The sequence below is a fragment of the Cucumis melo genome, chromosome 9 (assembly GCF_025177605.1).
Source record: "Cucumis melo cultivar AY chromosome 9, USDA_Cmelo_AY_1.0, whole genome shotgun sequence".
NCBI lineage: Eukaryota > Viridiplantae > Streptophyta > Magnoliopsida > Cucurbitales > Cucurbitaceae > Cucumis > Cucumis melo.
In genome coordinates, this window is record NC_066865.1 from 2,665,506 (window position 1) to 2,689,606 (window position 24,101).

Genomic DNA, 24,101 nt, shown 5'->3' on the forward strand with positions numbered 1-24,101 from the left:
AAAATATTTGGAGTCTTAGCTAAATTACATATATATATATATAAAACTTGATTATAATTTTAAAATATTTGTAAAAAATGGTAAATTTTGATAACAAAAGAAAAATATTTGTAAACTTATATAAGAAAAGAGAAAAAATATCTGTGTAAAAATAGAAAACAAAAGACAAGAAATGTTCAAATAATGTTGAAAAGTTTTACCAAATAATTATGGAATTTAGTTTAGATTACATTCCCAAACATCACACCAACTTGGAAAGTTTAATAAAACAATCTTTTAAATTAAAATTTAACCAAAATTAATACCTAATAAACCATGCATGATTTCCAACTAGAATTGAACTTGATGACGGTATGCAAAAAGATCGTGAATATAAGTTAGAAAGACATTATATCGCAGCAAGATGACACCTACCTACCTTAATTAATCGGATAAATATTGTTGTTAAAGTAGTAGGTGTCATCTCTCCTGCGATATGATTTCTCGAACTTTTTTACGTTCGATCCCTCTTTTTCATCGCAATACTAATTTATTATATGCTAATGGTTTTCTGAATTTAATCATCTCTGCTATATATAGGCAATCTATTAAAGCATGCATCTTGTTGTAAATTTCTCACAGTCAATTATTTAATTATGGAAAAATTACTTGGAAACTGCATTCTAATTGAATGGAAGGTGGCATTTTCTCAACTTTTTGACTATAAACCTTGGAATAATTGTTTTAGTTTAGAGACTTTGAGTGTAGAACAAGAAATTTGCCCTTCAATTTGTTACAATTAATCCATGCATCTACAATTATTCTAATGGAGTTTTATAATGAAACTTCGTTAATTATTGTGGTCAATATTCCTCAATAAAAGAAAAGTGAGCAAAGTACAACACAATGAAAAAGATGAACAAATTCAAATTTAATCCATTTAACTCATATTAATTTATCTTATTAAGATTATAAGTGCGATCTCTTCCTTTTTTTTTTTTTTTTAACGTTGGATACTCAACAAAATATATCCACGTAGTTTAGTTTGATCAAGTGTAGTTTACATACATATATATTTTATTCATGTAGAAGTTTATATCAAAATTGTACCTTCTATCGTAACTAAATTATTTCATGGATATGTAATTGATATGTATAATAAAATAATTATAATGGATGACAATTTTAGAAATAATAATCGTAAATATTGAAAGGTCTATCAATAACACACTAACATTTGTAATATGATTGATCAATTATAAACTTCTATTATTGATAGATTATGATAGGTTTTGCTATATTTACATTTTTTTTTAAAAAAAATGTTGCTTTATATATGCTAGTATTTTAAATCTAATTACTATATTTATCATTGTTTTTAAGAAATAAATAATATTTAATAAGCTTAATTTTTAAAAAAAATTAAATGATTAACAAATAGGAAAATAATCCAATAAATTAAACCTTCCAAATCATTTAAAAAAAGAGAATCGTAAAAAATAGCAAATTTGACAAAACATTTACAAGTTATAGCAAGATTTCATATTCTATCAATAAAAACATTTGATAGACACTGATATCCTTCTATCAATACCATTGATAGACATGATAAAAATCTACCAGTTTTTATCAAGAATAGAATCCAAACATTTGATAGACATGATAACTTGTAAATATTTTAATTTATTTTATTATTTTTAAAAATACCCCTAAAAAATCCAATCTTAAAATATTTTCATTCAAAAGCTACCGTGGGAATATGTTTTCAAAATTTTTATGTTATATTGGTAATAGAAAAACATCATTTTTAAAAAATATATGATTTATTGAAAGGTCGGTGAAAGAGTGTGCTTAGTTCTTTTGTTAATAATTATTTTAAATGATAAAATTATTGATAATTATAAATACAACAAATTTTTAGTCTTTTAATGATAGATATTGATAGACATTTATTTGTGTTTATCAATTATCTATCGATGATATATGATTCATAGTCTATTGAAATTAATCTTAATAGATGTGACATTTTGTTATATTCAAACCTAACTTATTTGTTAGAGTGGTAAGAGTGTTCGAGTAAAAATAATAAAAACTTTTCATGTTTAGTTGAATTTCCTAAAAAACTAGTAGTCGAACAATTATTTTAAAAGCTACGGTGACCTCGAATTAAACCCTAATTATGAAAACCGACAAATTAAAACTATAAAATTAGATAATTTTAATTTGTTAGGTAAAAAGATGGGTCTTTTTCCTTGAAAATGTGTAGTTTTATTTATTTTTAAATTTTAAATTCAAAACTTTCAATGGAGCTGTTTCTGCTTACCTCTTCCCCTCCCATTTTGAACGCAAAGAATAATATAATGTGAAAGAAACCTATATGCAAAAAAAAAAAAAAAAAAAAAAAAAAAAAAAAAAGAAAGAAAAAGAGAGATTGTTTTTTAACTCTCCATTTACATTTAATTGGTAATTTCCAAGTATCCCCTATGAAATTTGGCAATTTGTTCCTAAATATTTTTATTAATATTTGGTATTGAAATTTTGGTGCCTTGAAAGCCTATAAATATACAGAGCTTTAATTTGTTATCAGATACCAATTAGAAGCCATAGAGAAAAAAAAAGAAAAGAGATGATGATATGATAAATGTTGAGTTAGAGGATTTTATGTCGCAGGAGAGATGGCCCATGTGGCTCACACTTCATTATCTAATTTCTTCCCATTTTTTGGCCATTAGGGCCATTCTCTTGTGACATATGATCCTTTCTCTCACCCAATTTTTCCATCTTTATCACAAAGGTTTGATTTACTTTTTTGAGTTACACAATCTATTTAATTTTGTCAATCTTTCTTAATTTTCTATCTATAGAGGTAGATTTTTTTTTAGTAATTTTGATTGTGTCCATCTTCATGCTTCTATTTTAGTTACATAGTTAAAAAAAAAAAAAAAAAAATCTGAAAATTACGTTTCCATGTAAAATAAAGAAACGATGGTTTGTTACGCTTAGATCCAAAAACTAATTTTATGTTTGGTAGAGAATCGAAATACATAAATTTGAAAACAATGGGTTCAATGAAAACAAAAGTTGTATTTTATGTTTTCAAATAGGTGTTTGGTGGCGGATTAAAAAATGAATTCTAGTTTTTTAAAAAATGTTTAAATATATTTTTTACTATATATTTATAAATCATAAAATTAGTTGTACTAAGATTTATTTCATAATAAACTATTATTAATTTATTTAAGAATATAATTTATGTTTAAAAGTTTGGTTAAATTGTAATTTTAGTCCCTATTGTATGGAGAATGTTAGAGTTAATTCTATAGTTTGATAAAACCTCATATATATATATAGTCCATATTATATTAGAAAAAATGAAATTGAGTTTATAACATGATATATTTTATTTCTAAATGGTTTTATATGTATTTAATATAATTCTTCTTCTTAAAATGTAAAATTCAAATTTTGGATACAATGAAAACATTAAAAAAAAAAATCCAATATTTGCATTGTTTGGATCATAGAATCCAAAAACAATTTTTAGAAACATAATTTGGATTGTCTACTAAATGCATATTTGCTAAACTCAATGAATTTGAAAACATAAAATAGAACTTAAAAATTCTCTATCAAACATCTCTAAGCTTTTGGGTTGAATTAATGATTTGAGATAGTATTAGAGTAGGTGGAGGTTTGTGTGTTCAAGCCTCTCTATAATGTTATTTCCTTTCTCTTTAATAATGATTTTCGTTTAGACCTTTCATATTTCAAACCCACAAAGTGAAGGGAGTGTTAATATTATATTAAATTTGTTTTCAACTATCGAATTAAATTTTTGGGTCAAAATTTATGATAATATCTAACACTCATCTCTTGTGGGCTTGAAATTCTAAAAGTAATAATGTATTTTTGTCTTTTATATATATATTCGAAAGGTGATGGGTTTTTAAAATTATTTTAATATATGTAAGACGTTGGATCGTTTTAAAAATAGAAAAAAATATTTATACTTCTTAGAAAAAATTTACTGAAAGATAATTTATTATACCAAAGGCTAAATAGTTTGGTTTCTTTTATCTTTTACAATTTTTCTAATAATTTTTTTTATTTGGTTGGAGAGGATTGACATTTTAAACTATGTGGAAGTAAATCAAAATGTCACATACTTTAGGATTGAGAGTTACACGAATATTTATCATTGAAACTTTCATAGCTAATTTTCAAAAGATCAAAATAATAATAATAATAATTAAATAAAGCTTTTATTAAACAACATTTAAATAATTTTTTTTTTAAAATAGAAAGTGGTGAAATAACATGGTTTAGGAAGAGAATTTTTAAATTTGAATAATGAGATATCATATTTATGAGAAAATTAATTTAATCAATTTGATAAAAAAAAAAAAATCAATCACATTGTTAGATTGTATGGAATATCGGTGTTTCATTGATGATTCATTGATAATAATGACATATTATAACCCTATATATAATCATATTAAAACACACTAAAGGAAAGAATATACAAGAATAATATAATATTTCCTAATAATAATATTTTCTAAAAATACTTTAATTACGTCAATACACATATTATTTTTCTAAAAAAAGAATCAATCACATTATCAATAACATATTTATTTAAAAAAATCAATTACATAATCTCTCTTTTAAATAGATTTTTAATTTTCAATAGTGTAACCTTTGGTCATTTGTAAGGAAGAAAGCTTTTAGAGAATCTCATAAAAAAAAAGGGTCAATTAGAAAAATAACAATTTTAAAATTGTCATTTTTCAAAAATAGTAAAATCATGTTTTTTTTCAAAGATGATAAATAAAAAAAAAATTAGAAACACCAATAATACTTCTGCGTATATGGATTGCATCCTACTTTCTCAAGATAAAATTAAAGAGAAATTATACTTTCATAAACCATAAGTCTTCTTCCAATTTCAAAAACCATTTCTTCTTTAATTTTAGAAAATCATTGGTCTCCTAAGTCTTCTTCTATCTTCTTTTTCTATCTTTCTTCCTTCTTATGCTTCTTCTTCTTCTTCGTTCTTTCTTCTTTTTCCATCTTCTTCCTTCTTCTTTCTTCTTTCGTCTTCTTCCTTCTTCATTCTTTTTCCTTTTTCCTTCTTTCCTTCTTCTTCCTACGGTAATTCTTTCGTCTATAGTTTTCATCTTCAATCACTCAAAAAGCATAGTTGTAGAAGCTTTCAGAACAAAGAAACGTCATCTATGGTATTTATCTATTTTCTTCTGACTTTTAAGAAGAGATTTTGGTCCCCTTTTTTCTTCCATAAATTTGTATTATTTAACAAATAAAATGGACAAGATTTATGGGATATTCCATTTAAAAAATTTATAAGTTAATTTAGCATATTTTGTTGAAAAAAAAATCGAATAGAAAATATTGTCTTTCTAAAATGATTTTTTTTTATAATTAAAATAGACGAAAGAGAAGAATACCATGACGAGTGCAAGATGAAGTAATAGATTGAGAGCTCAGGGTGACTGAAAGAGGGACCAGACAATCTGAAACGATTAAAAGTTTAATAGTTCGGAAGAGGTATTTCATTTTTTTAAAAAAATAGTTAATTACATCATATTAATTGAATATATTTGTTCATACAGAAAACAAACACCCAAATTGAAGTAACGTTAGTCGAAAGAATTGAAATTAAAAGAAATCAAGAAGAGAGAAAGATTGAAGTAATAGGTGGTATGGATATAACAACAACAACAATTTATGGTCGGTGTAGTATAATTACATGTTCTATTACATATAAATACTCAATAGAAGTAATTACATACTAATGACTTTAAAATCTAAACATGTGGCTATTGAATTTCAAATGAGACTTGACAGTATGGAAGGATAAGAAGAGAATGAAAAAACATCTGATGCTGATACATCATGTGGGGTGCCAAATTTCAACCAAAAAGTAATAATAATAATGAAAATGAAGGGGATGGAAATACATATAGTTTTGATGCAGTTGTTTTGGAAATGCATATATTGATTTGGAAATATATGCTACTCATGTTGAAATCAGAGTTTATTTGTTCAATCAAATGAATATGCAATTATAGAGGTAGACGATCTATTTTGTCAATCTTTCCTAAATTATTTCTTGTTAGTAATATTGATTGTGTTCATCTATATTTTAGTTACCTACTGAAAAAGCAAATTGTTTTTCTTTAAAAGATAAATAAATAGTTTGTCACTCTTAACTCACCGATTAAACAAATACATGTTTAGTAGCATAGAGTTGTTTTGTGTATTTAAATATGTGTTTGGTGGCGTATTCAAAAATTAGATTCTAGTTTTCATAGAAATGTTTAAATGTGTTTTGTACTATATATATATAAATCATAAATCTAGTTTTATTTATCCACTAAGATTTATTTTATAATAACTATTATTAATTTATTTGTAAAAATTGCAATTTTCGTCTTTATTGTTTGGAGAAAGTTAGAGTTTAGTCTATAGTTTGAAAAGTCTTATCTATAGCCTATATTATATTTTAAAAAATGAATTGAGTTTATAACATGATATATTGTATTTCTAAATGTTTTTATATGTATTTAATATAATTCTACTTTTTAAAATGTAAAATTCAAATTATGGATGCAATAAAAACACAATTTTTTTAGAATTTGCACTGTTTGATCGTAAAATTAAAAAAAAAAAAACAGTTTTTAGAAATAGAATCTGGATTGTTCACGAAATGCATATTTGCTGGACTCGATGAATTTGAAAACATAAAATAGAATTTGAATTCTCTACCAAACAGAACTTAAGCTTTTTGATGAAGTGGTGATTTAAGGTGATATCAGAGCATGTGAAGGTTATGTGTTTAAGCCTCTACAATGTTATTTCCTCTCCCTTTAATATTTTAAACCCACAAGTGAGAAGAGTGTTAAATGTTATATTAAATTTATCTTCACTTATCAACTTAAATTTTTGAGTCAATCGGTGACATAAGATATAGCTTAATATAATATCTATCACGAACTTGAATTATAAAAAAAAAAAAAAAAAAGAAAAAAAGAGTCAACAAGTAGAAATCAATATCAAATGACTTGCTCCGAGACCATCTTAAACCACCAACTTACTAAACTTTTAGGTTGAAAGAATGATTTAAGAGTTATATAACGTTAAATATTGATGGAATAAATGAGTGAGATAAAAAACGATGGAGGTAGTCCTAATCCAAGATGCCAATAAGTATTTAAAATTTTTCTTTTCTTTTTTTCTTTTTTTCTTTTTTTTTTTTGTTCTTTCTAGAGTTCTATTTTTAGGCTGGAGAAATAATGTGCCTGATCCGTTTATGTGTAGGGAAATTTTTGTGTACTCATTTAGGTAAATATAGCAATAATGTATTTTAAACACGAAAACTACTTAATTTAATATTTTTTAATGTAAGACAAAACTATCGTTGTCTAAATAAAAATAAATTTATATCTATCATCGTCTATCGTAGATACCAACGATAGACATATTGATAAATGTCCATCATACTACCCACACCATATAAGAAGTCTAATTGCTTTCTAATATTTTTCTCACTACTTGTTTGTTTATATGTTTTACTAAATTTAATTAACCGCACACACCTTCATATAGAACATCAGTCCATATACAATTTAGTCTCGATTATTATTATTATAATTTTCTAATAAGATAGCTATAGTTGAAAGGTGGTGGATTTTTTTAATTATTTTAATGTGGTTTTTCGAAAAATGAAAAAAAAAAAAAAAAAAACTGTTTATTACATATGAAGTGTAATTAGTTTGTTTGTTGTTTTTTTTTTGTTTGACAATTTTTGGAAGAATTCTTTTTTATTTTTATTTGGTTGGAGAGAATTGACATTTTCAACTAACAATGTAGGATTACTCGGAAGTAAACAAATATATTGTCATGCACTTTAGGATAGAGGAATCTTTTTTTTAATAATGCATTTTAAAAAAGTAATGTCAAAAATAGGGTGGGAGGTAAACTATCGACAAAAATATGATGATTTTGTGGAAGTCTTGTACCGACTTTGCTAGGAAATCGTAGACGGAGTCCACGACTTCAATGCGTGGACCCACTCCCTTCTTTTTTAATTCAAAGATATTCGATATATATATTTATTTATTTAGTATTTAATACGTGAGTCCCACACGTATTAAATATATATTTATATATTTATCTATTTATTATTTAATATGTGGGCCCCACAAATTATTTATTTTTAAATTTAAATATATTTTATATATACATATATATATATATATATATTATATTTTGGGTTTTTAATAAACGCATAAAACTTCTTAAAAACAAAATTAAACAAACTCAATATTTTGGATTTCTATTCTACCAAATTTCGTTATTCGAACTAAGTTAAGTAGATAAAAGACGAAAAATTTATTAAAACGAGCTTAAAAAAATTAAGACAATAGTATTCTATATATACATCAAATTTATATAAATAAAATCCAACAAAATTTGGGAATATTTTTTTAATAATACATCTATTTTTGTCAATAGTTTGCCTTGTACCCTATTTTTGACATTATTTTTTAAAAATGCATTATTAAAAAAAATATTCCCAAATTTTTTTACTTATTTTTCATCTTTTATCTGCTCAGCTTAGTCCGAATACCGAAATTTGGTAGAATAGAAATTCAAAAAAATGAGTTTGTTTAATTTTTTTTTAAGAAGTTTAATGCATTTATTAAAAACCCAAAATATATATATATATATATATATATATATATATATATATATATATATATATATATATATTAAATTTAAAAATGAATAACTTGTGGGACCCACATATTAAATAATAAATAGATAAATATATAAATATATATTTGATACGTGTGGGACCCACATATTAAATATTAAATAAATAAATATATATATTGAATATCTTTGAATTAAAAAAGAAGGGAGTGGAGCCCACGCATTGAAGTCATGGACCCCGTCTACGATTTTCTAGCAAAGTCGTATACGGGTTACACGACTTCCACAAAATCACTCTATTTTTGTCAATAGTTTGCCTCTCACCCTATTTTTGACATTACTTTTTAAAATGCATTATTAAAAAAAAAATCCAGGATAGAGAGGTACAGAAATATTTATCATCGAAACTTTCGTGGCTAAAAATTGAACAAAAATATTAAATAAAACTTTTATTAATCAACATGTAAATGTTTTTTTTTTTTTTTTAAGATTTAGAAAATGGCGAAATAAAATGGTCGATTGAGAGATTATTAAATTTGAATTAAGAGATCTGAGAAAATTAATTTAATCAATTTTGATAAAAATGAATCGTATGTTATTTTTTAAGAAAATAACGTATTTATTTAATAAAAAATCAATTACATAATCTATTAAATATGTAATTCAACTCTTTTCTTTTAAATAGGTTTTGAATTGATCTCTATAAATAGTGTGATTTTGAAGGGAAAAAAAACTTTTTAGAGAATCTCATAAAAAAAAAAGAAAAAAAGTTAATTTTCATAAACATCACATGACACCAAAATATGTATGGTCATGTAACAAAATCAAAATTTATATAAATTCCAAATATGTTCTTAATAATGTGGACAATTCATCCACATTTCTCTTTCTTCTTCTTTGTCATTTATTTATCTTCTATTTCATATTTCTTCTGCTTCTTCATTCATCTTCTTTTAGGTTAAATAGAATACAAATTTCTTCAAATATTTTCTTTCTTCTAATTCTTTTTTTTCTTTTTTTCTTTTCTCATCTTCTTTTACTCTCTTGTAGCTCCTTCAGAATATCAAGATCATTTAAATATCACTTTGATATGATTAAAACGATCGTTTAGATTTGAAGTTTTTCCTCTTCGTTAAAGAGAACTACACAATCATTTATCATTATTTCCTACATGATTGGGTATTGTGATTATTTAGAAGAAGAATTACAAGTGCGTGTGTAGCCGATTAATCGCGTGTTGATTGAGACATTTTTTTGTATTCTCCATCGTGGGCTTGTGGGCTTTTTTGTTTTCAAAATTGTTCTATATAATGTAAATATTTTGTCGGTTTGTTATATTTTTTGAAAAAACCTCTAAAAACTAAGCCTCCTTATAAAAAAAAGTTGGTTAATATTTATCTATTTATTTTTGTCTCTATCCTTCTCATCAACCTAATCTCATGATAAAAGAAAACTTAGTTGGAGATTGAATTTGGTAAGGATTTATCCCAAGGATTTGTTGTATAAGAGACTTTCTTTTTTTAGTCTTTTTTTTTTCTTCTTCTCTTTTGGAAAACAAAGAGAAAAAGAAGAGAGGAAAAGAAAAACTATTGTTTTTTCTTACTTGCTGTTATTACCATTTTTTGTTGTGTTCTCAACCTTTTCCCAATTTTACTTCTCTCATGAAGAACAAAAAGGAGAGAGAAAAGAGAATATATTAAGGAAAAGATTTCGGTTACTTTTATTTATTATTTGTGATTACTCTCATTTTTTCTCAGTCTCAATAACCTTAACACAATTTTTTGTTTTAGAAGAATGAGGAAAAAAAGCTTTTTCTTACTTTTTTTTTTCTTTATTTATTATTAGTATCTTTATTTTTTCTACTCTCAACCTCTACTTTTTTTTTTTTTTTGTCTGATCTTCTTTGTATTTATCATCATTATTGTTGTTTTTATATATGTGTGTGTGGGGTAGATGTGCGGCAAATAGCAGCCCACCACATTTTTTCCTTTCTTTTTCTTTAATTATTATTTATTTTTATTACTATCATTTTTAAAGATCTTTGCGAAAATATAATAAAGTGATAAAATATTTATACTGTATAAAACAATTTCAGAGACAGAAAAAGCCTACATGCTCATAATGAAAAAATATAAAAATACCCCTAGCAACAATGTAATTTGGTACGTTTAGAGTTGGTTAATCAAATTAATCTAAATGATTTTTTTCAAGATTATTTGTACATATTTAATTTGGTTAGATTTGGAATGAATCTTTTTTAAGATTATTTGATAAATTTAGATTTGACTAAATAATTTTTTTCAAAATTATTTTGGTACAGGGCTAGTTTATTTTTTTTGTACACAATCGTTTAGGTTTGACTATTTTTTGTATTTAGATCTAGCTACTCAAATGTAAATGACTTTTTTTAAAAATATTTTATATTTAGTACACGATTTTGAACCAAATAACAGTTTTGAAAAACAAAAGAAAAAGAAGAAGAGAAAAGACGTTGGAAAGAAAAAAAGAGAAAGAGAAGAAAGATGATGAAAAGAAAAAACAATCACAAAAAAGATGATGAAAAGGAAGAACAAACTTGGAATGTTAAAAAAAAAAGACCATCTTTATGAATTTTTTTATTTTGTTACGATAAATATTTTATAGATTTATTATATTTATGAAAATTTCACTTATTTTTATTATCTCTATTTAAAACTTTATATAACTAATTTTTTAGTCCAATGTTTTTTTATGTTAATTTTTAAATCCTATTTGTAAAAATCTTATTTCTTTTTATTTGCTTAGTTTGCTATGTTGCATCTTTAATTGTGCTTTCTTCATATATTTTTTATCTTTAACTTCAATTTGAATTCTAATTAAAACTTCTCGAAGTTTTAAAAAAATTAATTTAAATTTCTTTAAGTAATTTTATCTGACACCTTAAAAGGCTGAATGATGATCTTATCAAATTCTTTAAGTCTCGTGTGCGTGGTCTCGCTTTTCTCTATCCTCGTATTGTACAACCAGAACCAACTCAATAGGACAACTCCCTTGCGAGAGAGCAGCTGCTCCCTCTACATGGGCTTGATTGTCGGGATGGTTTGGTAGCGACTGAGTTCTTCACTTATAGGGTCTTGCTCTTCGTCTTGACTAAGTTCTTGTCCCATCAGTTCGAAGGACCTCTTCAATCTACCATATTCTGTAGCTCTTTTGGCTGTTCTTGCCCACTCTGCAGTGAGAATGTTCGAAGCAAGAGATCTTGGAAGTAGTTTATTGAAAAGCAATTATGAGATTTATAAATACCATATTTTGTCCTTTATTTTTATTTTTTAGATTTTTATTCATTTATTTATTTTTTATTTTATTCTATTACTTTACTTTACTTTATTTATTTTATTAAAGGGAGTTGATTTGAATTTGAATTTAATTTTTTTAAAAATTACAAAAACAAAAAAGGGAGAAAAAAAAAATATGACGTCTCCTTCCTATTTTTCTCTCAACTCACCTAACTTTCTCTCTATAATAATTTTTCCTCTTCCTCTTTACGAATCTCTCCACCTTCTCCACTCTCAAAAACACCATCCTGCCTTCTTCCCTGCATGCTAAAAAGACTACCGTCTCACTGTCCTATAAAAACAAAGAAAGATTTCTTTTGAAAGAAAGATTAGAAGAGAAGATCAATTGAAAGAGTCAAAGGAAAAGCAAAGAAACTATTTTGTCAATTGGTCTTTAAAAGTAAGTTTTTGTTTTTCTTCCTTTCCCTTTTGAGACTTGGATTTTTTTTAAATTTGTTTTTGTTTTTAATTCGTTGAATTGATTTTACATTGCCTTTAATTTTGTTAGGTTATGCCAATTTAATGTACTGTTACATCAAATTTTGCTTTATTTACTGTGTTTTAATTTTGTTAGACTTAGGTCAGTTAAATGTATTTATGCATCAAATTTCACCTCTACTCTACTTTTTGTGTTTTAATTTTGTTAAGTTTATACCAATTGAATATTATTGCATTTTGTTAGGTTTAGACCCATTGAATATTGTTGCATATGCCTTAAGTCAATTGATTTCAATTGGTTAGATTTAGACCATTTGATTTAAATTTATTAGATTTAGGGTTTAATTTTGTTGTTGTTAATTTTTGTTTACTGTTTATTAAATATGTTGATATTAATTAATATTATTTATTTCTCAAACATTATTTCTCAATCTGTATATTATTTCTAATATATTATTTCCCAACATATGTATATTATTTCTAACCTGTATTATTTGTTGTATTATTTGTCAAATCATTTGTCAACCTGGCTTATATGGCACTGTATTATTTTTCAACATGTATTTCTCTTATTTTTTAATAATAATAATAATAATATATTATTATTATTATTATTATTTTTCAATTGCAAAATATATGAAAAGATTCATTTTTTTTTTTGTCATATGAATATAAAAATATGAGACGGAAAAGAAGTAATGTTCATTTATGGATTGTTTAAATTTCATAAATACATGAAATTTCTCATTTTAAAAAAATTAATTAGTAAATTATTTTTAAACAAAATATATCAACAATTTTATATTTTAAAATAGGATTGATTAGTGTTTTTCTTAAAATTTATTAATTCTTTATATATATGAAATTTCCCATTAAATGAGATCAAAATATCCAATGTTTTTTTAGTGACCAATCACACCTTAATTAGTATGATTGGTGGCAACTCCGAACCCTTTATTAATTAAAGATTAAACGATTGAGGACATCAGCCACTTCGCGTCGCGATCACGTCGTGACAAGATTCTTCATAGAATGTATGAACGAGTAAGAATAAGGATAGAAGGAGCTCGACTAGGTATTCTAAGTTGGTCGAAGCATAAGGTTGCCTGGTTCAGATCAGTCTGTCTTTAACTGAATTGGCCTCGTACCATCATGCCTTCTCTACTTCAGCACCAAACCTACTTTCCCTTGAACCATAGTGAAAAGCTTTCTCGCTTCGCTCCCAATCTCCATTTCTCGTGGGGGAGGGGGGGTCCCTAAAATGCCCATATAGTCTATTCGACTAAACCCGCTCAAGATCCCAATTTAGGATGCAGAAGAAGTAGACAGAGTTGCAGACGAGGATCAATGAATCAAAGAATCAAGTCTTGTCCCGGTTGTAGTGCCTGCTATTGTGGAAGAGGTGGTTCTACGCCTGTTCCGGTTGCCCTGCTTCTTCTTGTTTAAGGAGAAGGATAGGTCAACATTCTTTGAACCTTTTCTGACCTTCACATTGGCAAATTGTCTTCTTTCTTAATTTATTGACTTTCATCCTAATCAAAACCTATTTACTAAAAGCGAAGTGACTGCCCACTTTTTGAAAAAAAAAGAAAGAGCGTAATCAATGAACAAAGGCTTTTTAGGGGACCTCTATGGGCCTCCTACGCTTCTAAACCTACTAACAACAAGAAAAGCAAGCTTCTATTTTTATGGTTTATTCCACTAAATCTTTCTTCCATTATGTAGATAAGGCAATAATATTTTACTATGTAACAATTTTGTCCTTCTACTTTAAAAATTGTACCAATTTAGTTCTCTTCGTAGAAATTAGTGTGAAAGTTAATGAAATTTCTTGCATAAATAAATTGATAAATTAGTTAGATACTAGATAATTTTATAAAATACAAGATCCTCATCATAAAACAATACAAGATCCTCATCATAAAACAGTAAAAACAAACATCAAATTTTAATTTTTTTTTTACGTTGTAGATTAAATTGTCATAAATTTGAAAATATAAAGACTAATTTAATTATTACTCACCAAAGTTTATAGATTAAATTGATATAAAAATAAAAGTACAAAAATTAAATTGTTACAAACCAATATTCAACGTAAAATTGTTACATTTATAAAGGGATAAAAAATATTTCCTTTAACACACACGTATAGAGGTAAGTAATTCCGAAAAAGTTTACTCTATCATGTTATTCTAAAAAGAAGAAAGAATTTGAGACAGTAGCTACTATCATTAATTTGGCATTTAATACTTAAGAAAATGTGTAGTTATTTCTAACTTTTAATACTTTCGAAAATGTATAGATGTTTATGCCTACTTATTTGTTCCAAATTTATATACTTTCTTGTCCTCTCATACATCTTCTCACAAATGGAAAATCCACAAATATTTGTTAGAAACAAACTTTTCGGTCACAATTGGACAGTCCACAAGTATTTATTAGAAACAAACTTTTCGGATCACCGACTAATTCGAAAACTTAAAAGCTTATAGGTGTAGGAAAATTAATTTATATAATATTTAACCCTCCTTGTCGAACAAAAAGTTTTGGAACCAATGTCACGTGATTTAATGAAAAATACAAATAAATGAATTATGATGATGACACTTATTTTCATTTGATGGCTGGATCAAGTTAATTATTTTAGTTTAATTAAAAAATTATTTACGTCAACACTCTTCCTCATTTATGAGTTTGACAGTGGAAATAAAAGAAAAAATCTAAAATAGTGTAAACACACGAGTGCATGTGGAGATGGACCAATAAAACATATTTGAAAGAATTTTAAAAAAAGTTGGGTTAGTTTGGTAAGGTGAAAAATTAGGAATGCTAATTAAGAAACCTTCTAGAATGATTGTGATTGTAAACTGATTAAATCAATAATAATGTCTCCATTCCCCCCCTGTGTCCTTTCTTCTATGTCTCAACCTCCATTTTAAAAAAGGCAAAGGATTTCCATTGCATGTCGGAAAGAAAACAAAAAACAAAGTTCAAAAATTCCCTATGGATTCAGTTTCCCAATCTTCGCATCATCATATTGTTGTCTTCCCCTTCATGGCAAAAGGCCACACCATTCCTCTTCTTCACCTCATCTCCCTCCTCCGCCGCCGTTTCCCTCACCTCTCTCTCACCATTTTCACCACCCCCGCTAACCGTCCCTTCATTTCCCGATTCCTCTCCGTCTCCGGCACCGGCACCGACACCGATTCCATATCCCTCGTCGACCTCTGTTTTCCCCAAAATGTTCCCGGCCTCCCAACCGGCGTCGAATCCACCGATGCTCTCCCTTCAATCTCCCTCCACCCTCTATTCTGCCGCGCCACAGAGCTTATGCAACCGGAATTTGAAAAACGCCTCCAATCCCTCCCTGTTCCCGTCACCTTCTTAATCTCCGATATGTTTTTCTGGTGGACCCTCGAGTCGGCTTCAAAATTCGGAATCCCCAGAATTATATTCAGTGGTATGTCAAATTATTCCTGTGCCGTCGTTTCCGCCGTTATGAAAAACAGAGAACTTGACAGAGTTGTGTGTGTGGAAGAGATGGTGACTGTGAGTGATTTTCCTTGGGTGAAAATCTGCAAGGGGGATTTTGATACAGTTTTTTGGTCGAAAGCGGAAGAGGAGCCGACGAACCTCCACTTGGAACTTGTAAGGAAGTCAATTCATGCTTCAATGAAGAGCTACGGAGTAATAGTTAATAGCTTTTACGAGCTGGAGCCATTGTTCTCCGATTACGTAAGAAACAGGTGTTGCCAATCGTTTCCTCCTTCCATGCCAACAATGGAGTAATGAATTTTTTTGAGAATAAAATGTTTATAAAAAACTTATTTTTATTTAAAATAGTTATTTTTAAAATTAAACATCTTTGAATGTATTTCAATAAGCTAAATTTAAAAAAAAAAAAAAAAAAAAAATGAGATGGAGTTAATTATAAGTTTTTAATTTTTAAAATATTTATTTGTTTTTTATTTTAATTAAAAAAAAAACTTTATCATAATTCATAGGAACTATTTATAAAACTACAGGAAGCAAATTCTAGCTTTTATGACCACATTGGACTAAATTACAACTTTCTGCAAACCTAAAATTTTTATTTTGATATTATTTATTTTGGTGCTCTTTTGTTCATAGGAAATGGAAACAAAAGTATCCAAATGTATGGATAAAAATATAGACAAATAATTTCAAATATTACAAGTGCTAAAAATTTCAAAAATCGTAAATATTTTAGTTTATTATCTTTGCTATGTTAATAATTCCATATTATCACTATCATCCAAAAATGAATAAGATTGTGTTAATTCTTTCTTTGTTAAAACAGTGAAAGGAGTTGGAATATTGGACCACTTTGTCTGTACCAATGTAGCTTTGAGGCCACAAGAAACGACCGAACGCAGCAGCCAACCAAACACGCTATGAGGCCAAAGTGGTTAGAATGGTTGGAGGGAAAACTCAGGCAAGGAGAAAAGGTATTATACGTGGCGTTCGGAACGCAGTCGCAGATTTCGAGTGAACAAATGAAAGAGATAGAGATTGGATTAGAGGAATCTGGAGTAAGGTTTCTATGGGCAAGAAGAAAAGTAGAGGAAGAAAAAGAAGTATTCGAAGATCATGAAGGGTTTGAAGAGAGAACAAAAGAGAGAGGGATTGTAGTAAGGGAATGGGTGAATCAATGGGAAGTGTTAAAACATGAAGCTGTTGAAGGGTTTTTGAGTCATTGTGGTTGGAACTCAGTGATTGAGAGTTTGAGCTGTGGAGTCCCAATTCTTACTTACCCGTTAATGGCGGATCAAAGTTTGAATGCGAGAATGGTAGTGGAGGAGTTGAGGGCGGGGATGAAGGCGGTCGAGGGGACGTCACCGGCGATGATGAAAGGGTTTGTAAAAGGGAAGGATTTGAAGAGACGTGTGAAAGAGTTGATGGAAGGAGAGAAAGGGAGAGAAGTGAGGAAGAAGGCGATGGAGATTTCAGAGATGGCGAAGAAATCTATGGCGGAAAATGGGTCGTCGTGGAGGGATTTGGAACTATTGATTCAAGAAATGTGCAACAAATCATCGTGATTACCGCATACGGATTTACTACCGTAAGAAATATAGTGTTATTTCTATGCGAACACACACTGTAACTTACAAAGGTAGTTTGAATGTTTGAGATATTAAATCAAATGTAATTTGAATCTTTCACATAATTAATTAATGTTTGAATGTACAAAATAACCAATGTTTCAAAGTTAAAGTATTTGGGTTCAATTCAACATAAATAAAATAATTACTTAGACTAAACATTAGAGATCAATTAAATTCAATATAAATTAATTGATAGAGACTATATTAAAGGGTTAAGATAATGAAAGTTATTAATGGCAAATATATTAGTTGAAATTTTTAAGTCTAAATAATCTATTTTCATGTTCTATGGATATTTAACATCGATAAAATCAAAAATTTTGTTATATTGTAAATATTTTAATTTATTTTAATATATTTTAAAATATCTCTATAAATAATTAATTTAATTTATAAATGAATTAAGATACATTTTTACCGTTCATCCAAAATATAAGAATAACAGTAAAGTTTCTTAGACAATAATAAATCACAAATTTAAAATGTTAAATTCTGTTTAACAAAGATATTAAATGTATATCCGAAATCAATTACGAATTAAGAAATTTTATACAAGAGCACTATATAATAAATACGCTAAAAAATATAAAAAAAAAATATTTACAAAACACAAGATCCAAAGTCATGACCTAATGGTTGTGAGTGTAGAAACAGCACTACAACCATATATTTTGTTTAAAATAGATCATTGTTTAATATATATTGTAATTTGATAGTTCAAAATTAATATTAAAATACAAAACCGATAATGTAAAAGGATATGAGCCTCAGCTGATCCCTATATAAATCCATTAGTATTTGAGATCTAATATGCATGTGATTTGATTTTAAATTGTAATACGAAATTATGTTGTTGTCACTGTTAAATGCACGTGGCATAATGAATTATGCATGGTAAACACTCGCCCATCCAACTATGATTACTATATAGTTGTCACGATTAATTAATATAACCTTGATGCATGCACACATTAATTAATCTTCCAAACATTGCTTGTATACACTTTTTCTTAATTAGGTTTCACACCATCTATGATAGTCAAACTATTTGAAAGATTGGTGTTGGAAATTTTGTGGTTTCGATCTATTCCACACACAGATTGAAGGAAATCAATTTTCTTTTTTTTTTTTAGAAAAAAATATGTATAATTTTCTTCTAGTTTTTTTTAGTTCAACTCCTCGTTTGACCATTTTGAAATTTTTTATGGATGGTTGTAGTTATATGCATTTGAGCCAATTAACAATATTAGTACCATCCTAGTATATATAATCACACAATATATGTTTATTTATTTATAAAAGGAACACTTAGATGCATATATGTTGTATTTATTTGCATGCACTCTACATTCTCACTTAATTGTTCAATCATTTGTTAGATGTTTTTAGTGATTAGAGTGAAATGTATAGGTGTACTCATTTTTCGTCGTCATAGTAGTAGTAACCAACAACAATATATTATAGAGAATGCATGGAAATCGAATGCAATCTAAGCTTCAACCGGTTATTGCTCTAAAAAATATATACTTGAGTGCATCTAAACTATACCTAATTTTGTGCATCATATCACCTAGTTAAAAATGTCAAAGAACAATTCATCATGTGACAAATTCTTCTCACTTGTATCATACTAGTCGGATGGAAATGTCAAACCACAGAGGGGATAAAGGTGTGCAAGGAGGAAATAATCAAAGAGTAAAAGAAGAATACAACGAAAAATGTTTGGTTTATTCCATATTTCTACCGAATAAAAAAAAAATCAACCTAAGTTTTTAATTTCTTTAATAAGTACTTCTGTTACTATTGCATTTTTTTTAATGCAATTTGCATTTTCACAATGGTAAAAAGAGGGAAAATTGCATCCGATAACAACAAAATTTAGAAAAGAACAACTTCTAACATCTCTTTTTTTCATATTTCAAATATGACAAGTAATTAGATATATTAGATGCCTATTAGAGGGTTATCAGAAAACTATCGGCTATTTGCTTTTAAATTTATTATTTTTGTAAATTAAAAAATATAATGACATAAGTCTTACTATTATTATTATTATTCTTTTTTTTTTTTTTTTTTGCTATTTTTGCAAACGTGCTGGAAAAAGAGTTTAAACTTATTTTGTATATCTCTAAATTATTAAATTATTAATTGTCTATCAATTATCTAACAAGGGTTAAAAAAAACTGTATAAATTTTGTAATCATTTAATTGAGAGCATATTTTAATAAAGATTTTATGAATAATTAAGAAAAAAAATAGAAAATTTATTCCAATTGACACTCCTAGACCAGTTGTATGAATATTAATTCTAACTTTTAGGAGTGCATCAATTTCTAGGCTTGTAGACTTTTTGAAATGTCATTAACAAAATGGAAGATTAAAGTTAATAGATACATCGATAATCTTCAAAGAAAATCTTAATTAGAAATATAACACAATTCGATTAGGAAAGTTTCAATTAAGAGCTCAATTGATTGAATTATAAGTTTTATTGGGATGTTATCGAGAAAATACATTAATAAAAATGACACAATTAAAAAAAAGTTAATGAAAAAAACGTTTAAATAATTTAAGAGAAGAGTTGTTGACTGATAAAGCATCAAATCAGGTCATCACATTAAAACAAAATCATCTTTTCTTTTTCCTTAAAAGTACTCAATAATGAGTTTGAATCTTTTTCTTTTTTTAAAAAGGTATAAGTAATGACAACGTATTTATAATATTTATTAATTAGTCTATTATTTTATTTTTAATTTCTAAAAGTTCGGTGTAAAGATTGGATGTTCATTTATATTTGTTAATTGCAAATCATGTTAATTAAGTATATCTATTGCAAGCTGTTTTGTTGACATAAAATGTACTTATTTGATTTCAAAAATAATTTTTATATGTTCAACAAATCTATTTTGTAAAGTAAAAATGCTAAGGTGAATAAGTGGCCTTTTATATATATATATATATATATATATATATATATATATATATATATATATATATATATATCATATTTGTTTATATTAACTCTCAAAGGAGTGATGTTCCAAAGATTGAAGGTCACGTCAGTGCCGTAGAAATTGATCACACAACCTTTCGATTGTAAAAGTAAGAGCACAACCACTACACTACAACTATATTTTGTTAATAATAAAGAATTATTTAGTATATATTGTAATTTAAAACTTAAAAATTAAAATAAAAAACTGATAACGTGAGGAGACACGTGTCTTCCAATGACCTCATGTTAACATTACACATTAAATGAAGAGTCATCCCAAAAAATAGAAGGACAAAGTAGTCATTAACATAGGGGTAAAAAGGGAATGCAGATCTTTTATTGCCCTTTTTGTGTAGACATAGATAAGGTATCTAATAGAAGAGTGCTTAATTGATATAACCTATTAAGTTAAACACATAATTGAGAATTAATGACCCTCTATAGTAGGGAAAAAAATGAAACTGTATTTTATCCATCAATGTTAAAGAGAAATCAAGGACGGCAGTCGACAATAAATAAGATCACAAACAACGAAAATGAAATAAGAATCCAATTCAAATTCAAAGAGTAAAACAGAGCAGACGAAATACAATAGCATACACTACAAGAAAACAATTAAAATTGCTTTGTCTGCCTCTTAAGAAATAGCCAAACCCCATTAAAAGTCAAACCCTAATCTGAATCTTTGAAGATTGGACAAATAATTTTCAAACATTGTTAGCTGTTTGAAAATTGAAATTCAAGCAAAGCCAAACCAGATTAAAAACTTTCAAAGCTTGAACAAGAGATAGCTCTGAGGAAGAAGAAGAAGAAGGTTGAAGAAAAATGGCATTTGCGGAATTATTTACCAGTGTTGGATCGATAATTGGGAGTTTGGTGTTCATCTGGGCAATTTTTCAGCAGTATTTTCCATTTGAGCTTCGTGCTTGTTTCGAGAAATACTCTCATAGATTTGTGAGTTTCTTTTATCCTTATGTTCAAATCACTTTCAATGAGTTCACCGGAGAAGGTTTCACTCGCAGTGAAGCTTATATTGCTATTCAGAATTACCTCACCAGAAACTCCTCATCACAAGCCAAACGCCTGAAGGCAGATTCGATTCAGAACAATCAATCTTTGGTACTCACCATGGATGATCACGAAGAAATTGCAGAACAATACGAGGGGATAAAGCTATGGTGGTCATCGGGAAGAATAATTAACAAATCTCAGACGATTTCATTCCACCCAGCAACAGAGGAGAAAAAGTTTTTTATGCTTACTTTTCATAGAAGGTACAGAGATCTCATAATCGCCCAGTATTTGAACCATGTACTCAAAGAGGGTAAAGCGATTAAGGTGAAGAACAGGCAACGGAAGCTTTTCACTAACCAAGACGCTCAATGGAGCCACGTTGTGTTCGAACATCCAGCGACCTTTAAGACATTGGCCATGAAGCCGGAGAGGAAGAAAGAGATAATGGATGACCTTATTGCGTTCAGTCAGGCGGAGGAATTTTACAAAGAAATCGGTAGGGCTTGGAAAAGAGGATATCTCCTGTACGGTCCACCAGGAACTGGAAAATCAACGATGATAGCGGCGATGGCGAATCTTTTAGGGTACGACATTTACGATCTCGAATTAACTTCCGTAAAAAACAACATCGAATTGAGGAGATTACTTACGGAAATTTCAAGCAAAGCCGTCGTCGTGATCGAGGACATTGATTGTTCCCTCGATCTTACAGGGCAACGGACAAACAAAAACGACAAAGGAAAAACAGATGTAGACAAGGATCCAATCAAAAGAATGATGATGAGAGAAATTAGTGATACAAACCCCAGCGAAGTGACGCTTTCAGGGCTTCTGAACTTCATAGACGGACTCTGGTCGGCTTGTGGAGGAGAAAGACTGATAGTCTTCACGACGAACTACGTTGAGAAACTTGATCCGGCGCTGATCAGGAAAGGAAGAATGGATAAGCATATAGAAATGTCGTTCTGTGGATTTGAAGCGTTCAAAGTTCTGGCGAAGAATTACCTGAAGATTGAATCGCATCCTCTGTTTTCGAAGATTGAGAAGCTCATCGGTGAAACGGTGATCACTCCGGCGGATGTGGCGGAGCATTTGATGCCGAAGGCAGTTTCGGGTGACCCTAGAGATAGCTTGGAGAGTCTAATTGAAGCTCTGGAAAAGCTAAAAGAAGAAGAAGAAGAAGAGAGGGTGAAGGCAGAGCAAAAGAAGCAAAAGGAGGAAAAATGCTAAAAAGATGAGTTTCAGAAATTCCCTTCCCTTTCATATTGTTTAAACTAACTAACTATATAGCTTTCTTTTCTATTTTTCTAATAATGAATTTAGTTATCACTTCAAGCTTCTTAGGTGAATATCATATGATAAAATATATATCACATTCCATTCATGAATAAAATAAGTAAAGAAACAATATTTTTTGCATAATTATATTTTCATTACCCTCGATATAATCAAATTTATTTAAAACAACCCATTTGAATTTTGAATCCATTCTACCAAAGTTTGTAATAATTCTATGTATGTGTAGAACCAGGTATTCCAAAAATCGGTAATAATTTTCGAAAGGTCATCCAACCTTCATTTTGCTCAAGATCCGAGATAAATGATTTATGATCCAAGGTCAACCAATCAAACCAGATGGCAAAATATTCATCACGTTTTTTCTTTTTTTGGAGAATTTACACAACCATATCCATATAACATATAACATTGCTTGAAGACTCATTTGAATTCTTGAAGCAGACAAGTGTTAGTATCAATCCATCTTTTTAAAATATCAGCACAAGTTGGGATTTGAGTTTTTAGTTATCCTTTGCTCACAAATCCTTACTCTTTGGAAGATCTTGATTTTCCAAAAAGTTTTTCACAAAGGGATTTTTTTTCAGCAGTCGAAAAAGATGACTCCCTTTTTTAAGAATTAATAGTGTTAGTTAGATGATAAACCCTTTTAAATCTGTTTCTTAATTCAGTAGCTTATCGAAAGAATTCTAATGTTTATCTGGTGTTTAAGTTTATAGAGAATTTACCTTTCTCTCTCTTCGAGTGGTGCCAATGTGTTCCTAGATTTGGTGAATTGTGAGAATCGTGTTGAGTTAAAAAAGTGATTTTCCTTCTTGGAGTTGATTATGGAAGCTTAATGTCAATACCTCTTGATGCATAAAAAAGCAATTTTTGGTTTTGGGTGTGGGTCGTTTGTGACTCTCAAGGATTTTCTATCTACAATAGGTACAAGAATTTTGATCGTAGGCGACCTATCAAAAACTCTAGAAGACGAGGCTATAGAGTTGACTTATCTTCCCTCCTCTAACCTAGACTTTGAGGGAAGTTTTTGCAACCCTTGAGTGCGGAATCTCATTTTGGAACATTATCATACGTGCTCTCACTAGGTTATCTACTAATATATATTTCATAAATGAAAAAAAAATGTGGTTGATACCTCGTTAATTAGTCCTTGCACACCAAGTAAGTGTTCACTCTTTTGTTAAGTGTAACGTA

At 28.0% G+C, this 24,101-nt stretch overlaps 2 protein-coding genes across 2 annotated transcripts; both read left to right on the forward strand.

The window, feature by feature from the left end:
* Positions 1–15,382: 15,382 nt before the first annotated feature.
* LOC103498026 (UDP-glycosyltransferase 90A1-like) lies at positions 15,383–17,708 on the forward strand. Its single transcript, XM_008460475.3, has 2 exons — positions 15,383–16,219; positions 16,795–17,708. Exons 1-2 carry the CDS (start codon positions 15,477–15,479, stop codon positions 17,531–17,533), a joined length of 1,482 nt encoding a protein of 493 aa, XP_008458697.1. The 5' UTR covers positions 15,383–15,476; the 3' UTR covers positions 17,534–17,708.
* A 3,336-nt stretch (positions 17,709–21,044) lies between these two features.
* On the forward strand, positions 21,045–23,030 carry LOC103498027 (AAA-ATPase ASD, mitochondrial-like). Its single transcript, XM_008460476.3, has one exon. It carries the CDS (start codon positions 21,420–21,422, stop codon positions 22,836–22,838), a length of 1,419 nt encoding a protein of 472 aa, XP_008458698.1. The 5' UTR covers positions 21,045–21,419; the 3' UTR covers positions 22,839–23,030.
* Positions 23,031–24,101: the final 1,071 nt, after the last annotated feature.